The sequence below is a fragment of the Rosa rugosa genome, chromosome 2, assembly GCF_958449725.1.
Source record: "Rosa rugosa chromosome 2, drRosRugo1.1, whole genome shotgun sequence".
Taxonomy (NCBI): Eukaryota; Viridiplantae; Streptophyta; class Magnoliopsida; order Rosales; family Rosaceae; genus Rosa; species Rosa rugosa.
In genome coordinates this window covers 4731698-4735952 of record NC_084821.1, presented here as the reverse complement: position 1 = coordinate 4735952, position 4255 = coordinate 4731698, and the positions used below count along the sequence as shown (strand labels likewise).

The 4255-nt window shown below is 43.3% G+C and overlaps 1 protein-coding gene across 1 annotated transcript; it reads left to right on the top strand.

The window, feature by feature from the left end:
* The first annotated feature begins 227 nt into the window (after nucleotides 1-227).
* Nucleotides 228-2389, top strand: LOC133733799 (uncharacterized). Its single transcript, XM_062161436.1, has 3 exons — nucleotides 228-1889; nucleotides 1960-2019; nucleotides 2100-2389. Exons 1-3 carry the CDS (start codon nucleotides 1355-1357, stop codon nucleotides 2351-2353), a joined length of 849 nt encoding a protein of 282 aa, XP_062017420.1. The 5' UTR covers nucleotides 228-1354; the 3' UTR covers nucleotides 2354-2389.
* The last annotated feature ends 1866 nt before the right edge of the window (nucleotides 2390-4255 follow it).

The following is a 4255-nucleotide window of genomic DNA, read 5'->3' as shown; positions in this document are numbered from 1 at the left end:
GCATCTGCTGGTGATTTTCGGAGCTTTGAACATTGTTATTTGAAAAGTTGATTGCTGTGTTGATATATCACTGAAGGCATGGCCCTTAATTGAACTCACCAATTACCACTTGCATTGTTGCATTGCTTCTGCTTTCCTGGTGACAATCAAAATAGATTCTTGGTTTCTGTGTCAAACATAGATCGAAATCTGTCATGCACTGATTCTGTGATTTATTTGCAGGTTTGAATGAACTCCACTGTTGCTAAACAAAACTTTCCATGGCTGATGATACATCAGAAACCGAAACGGGGCTAGAGGATAGCGAAGCAACAAAAGCACAATTGGCTGAATTCTCAAACAGATTTGAAGTTGCCTTTAATGCTTCTGTGGACAAACTTCAAAGCTCTGTGATATATCGGTTGGCGAAGAACAAGGAACCGCGAAGAGAGTGCATATTAGGACCCCATTACAGCTTGGGTATGCCGCCGGCCATCAACGAGGTTCTAGAAAACTCGTTGGTGGATACATCTTGCTTGACCGGCGGAGCTAGCTGGTCTAGTTGGAACACAAATTCTAAACAGCCAGGGAGTTGGCCGAAATTGACACCCAAGTGGAAGAAATGGGTGCCACGGATGGAGCACTTTTTCGGCCGCTCATGGAAAAAATTTGGTATTTATGATAGCATTAAAATGTCTGAGCAAGAAATCTATATGGACCGGCCTCTTCTTGCCGCTGCCTTGTGTTTTTGGTCATCTGCTACTAACACCATGAACCTGCCACTTGGGCCAATGAGTCCAACCTTGCTAGATATGGCCGCAATATTTGGTTTTCGGCCGAATGGAGAGGAGATATGTGCCTTAGCTGACCTTCCTTTCTCTTTTCATGCTAGCCTGAAACCAAAAGTGAACAAGGACGACAAGAAAGCCAAACAAAAAGCTGATGCCAAAGCAAGGAAATTGCTTAACTATAGCACTTTCTACGCAGAACATGCAATTGCCGAGGATGTGTCCACGGTTGAGAGGCACGAACCAACGCAACATGAGCACGCTGCTTTCCTCCTCTATTGGTTATGCAAATACGTGTTTTGCACGAAGTCGAACAAGTGCTTGTTCGAGTTTGCCGGTATTGCGGAGGCCCTTAGCTTGGGTAAACCTTTAGCCCTTGGTCCGTTTGTCCTTGCCTATCTTTACCGTACTTTGCGTAATGTAGTGACCAACAATATGATACTGGATGTTGGAGGGCCATTATGGATGTTCCAGGTATGGGTGCAAACTTACTTTCATCAGCTTCGACCAAGTCATCCTTTTGATTCCATTGTCATTCTCGGCCGCCAGATCATCTCTCTTGGTCCTCATGCACACTCGGTAGCAGAATGCTTTGCTTTCTTCCTTTAAAAAAAAACATGACCAAGGAAGAGTTTGCCATATGTTATAGCCGAGACTATCCTTCTTGTCTTGCATTAGACATAACGAAACCATGGGAGAGGTCTTTGGACTTGTCAGTACTTCTACCTTGGGGGAGCATTCTGATCTCTCGAGACATAAACTATGGTCTCAAGGGAACACTGGGTCGGCCAGGGGTTGAGGTTTATCTTCCAAACTTTGTTGCGCGTCAGCTTGGCTTCATACAAAGTTGTCCAGCCTTCTTTCTAATGTCCCGGAATCTTTTTTCTTCATGGAGAGGTGGGTTTACAGACACTGCGCATTGTTCGGCCGTCACTCTTTATTATCAGACTCAGTTTGGCAATTTTGAGAGATCCGGCCTGAGCACTCGCGAACCTGATCATAGAGCAACTCCGACTTTCCAAGCTTGGTGGTCAACATTTATCAAGAAGAAACTTGGAGAGGACTCGCGGACAACCGAGCGTATTGCCTTGTATGGATTCCCGGGCTTGCTCACCAACAAGGGTGTGTAATCTCAACCAGACAACTTCCTTTGATCTCAAATAAATTTCTAACGTTATGCTTTGTGCTCTAGGCAATGGCAAGAAGAAGGCACCGGTTTCCAAGTCGAAATCCAAAGAAACGTCCAAGGAAGGTAAACCCCAACTCATTGTCCGACAATCGCTAATTTCTTTAATTGCTAAATTTATTTATTTTATTTTTTTTATCCTTCAGAGCAAACCTCAAAGAAACGAGGATCAAAGTCGGGAAGAGCTCTACCTACCAAGAAGGTAAAGAAGTCACCTGACGTGGTGGAGAGTCCGGTCACGAACCCGGCTGATATTATGGTTAGTGAAGACATAATTTTCGAGGGTGATATGGATAATAGCCAAAATGCTCTAGTTGAAAATCACATCATGTCTGAAGCTGAGGATGCGGCCGAAACTAGTGATGCCTCAAACAACAACACAGGCTCGGTCGACAGCTAAGGTTCGCCTGATGAAGCACAGTCAGAAAACTTTGAGTATGAGGTAGGTTCATGATTTTGAGTTGTGCGTTTCTCTCGTCTTGGTTATATGAATTGTGCCGGGCTAAATGACTCTCTTTATCTTGGTAGAGAGATGGCCGCATTGATCACTCTTCGCATCCTCCTGAAAGCTCCATGGTTGAAATTGACATGGATGTAAGTTTCTCATATTCCCTTCTTGGATTGTATTTCTTGCTTGTCTGTGATTATTGTTTCTCTTCTTTTGCAGGACTTGGGTGAGAACCAGCTTCCTAATATCGACCAACCACTCGCAAACTCAGCTAACCTTGCTAAGGATGCGGAAGACATTGGTGTACTTGGCCGAGAGGTGTTGCTTAGCCACCAAACACTTGTCCCGGTAAGATATTTCTATCCGGCTTGGTATGCATCGCTCCCATATTCTAGAAACAACTTGAACCTTTACTGTTTGTGCAGGTACGAGGAACTCAAAGCAATTCAACCTTGGAGTTGGTTCTTCTCAATCCAACTGAACCAAATCCTTCTATGACCGGAATGCTTACCTCCCCTCTTACTGAAGGGATGCCTCAAAATGATCAAGTTATCGTTTACGCCCCATCGTCGGCTGAGCCTGTGGTGAGTGACTCAACAACTTCAGGATTTGTTCACCCTAGCCGAATTAAATCAATCTAGTTTTTAATTCAAGTAATTCATCTTTTTATTTTTTATTTTAGGATCAAACAACAAGCGATCTTGGTCTAGAGTTACTTGAATTTCTCGATACGCTAGACAACAACGCGAGCCCGGTGGAGGAAAAACTTGAAACGACCAAAACGAAGAAGGCACTTGAATCGGTCAGACAATTTTTGGGTTGTGATACGAGAGCAGTAACCGAGGCTAGTTTTCTTGCTTTCAAAGAGGCGGTTGAAGTGCTTATTTCAGCCAACCATTTATCTCAAGTAGAAGCTTATGAAGTTCATGCCCTTTTGTCCCGTGCAAATTTTAGTCTCTCACCTTGCCTAGAAGCCCAAAAAGAGTTTGATACCGGCAAGAAGTTGATAAGTGAGTATAAAGACATTCGCCAGTCTACCGATCTTGGCCAACTTCATAAGTTGAAGACTTCTTTGGACGAGGGAAGGCAAAAAGTGCGTGATTTGAAAAAGCAATTGGTCGAAGCTGAAGAGCAAGTCAAAATCACTTCGGCCTCCATCCGAACCATTGTTCCTCAACAAGATCTCACTAGGTATAGCTTGATTTTGTCATCAGTCAAGTCGTACAACAAGAAGAAATGCATCTTGAAGCGAAAGGTCGACCAAGGTATGGAAGACTTGGAAAAGGTTAAGGAAGTTCTTCGGTCCCTTCTACCCTCTGACATGTAGTTATAGTGGGATTTGGTATTCATCTCGGCTTATACTTTGTACATGGTCCTAGGACCATAACTCAGCCGGTTGCCTTAATTTTGTAAAGTCTAAACGATATTATTTGTAGGACTCACATTCTATGACCGGTTGATCATTTCGGCCGCTATCTTGTCAATGGATTCAGCCTCTTTTGACTTCATATATTTCGGCCAAACAAGTCCTAATACTTGTTTTGCACCTTATTTTGAGCTTGGTTAAACCAAGATCTTCAGCTTGGCTGACCCTCCTCTTCACCTTGGCTAAAATTACCTTAGTTGATTCGGCCGACATATTTAACCCGGCTAAATGAATTACTTGATTCTGGACAATACAATTTTAGTTTGTTCGGCCAACACTCCATGTTTAACTTTGACCGACAGAATAAAAGTAAATTCCAATAGCGTAAATAAAGGGATGTCAGGAGATACTTAAACGTTGTTTATGCAAAAACATATAACATAGCATAGGCGGCCGAGTTTACAAGTCTAATACTCGGCCGATGTTCC

What these genes read in the sequence shown, in the direction of transcription:
- LOC133733799 (XM_062161436.1), top strand. Translation starts at nt 1,355, where the DNA reads ATGCTTTGCTTTCTTCCTTTAAAAAAAAACATGACCAAGGAAGAGTTT. An exon ending in GGGCTTGCTCACCAACAAGG is followed by an intron (nt 1,890 to 1,959) that starts GTGTGTAATCTC and finishes TTTGTGCTCTAG; the next exon opens with GCAATGGCAAGAAGAAGGCA. An exon ending in CAAAGAAACGTCCAAGGAAG is followed by an intron (nt 2,020 to 2,099) that starts GTAAACCCCAAC and finishes TTTATCCTTCAG; the next exon opens with AGCAAACCTCAAAGAAACGA.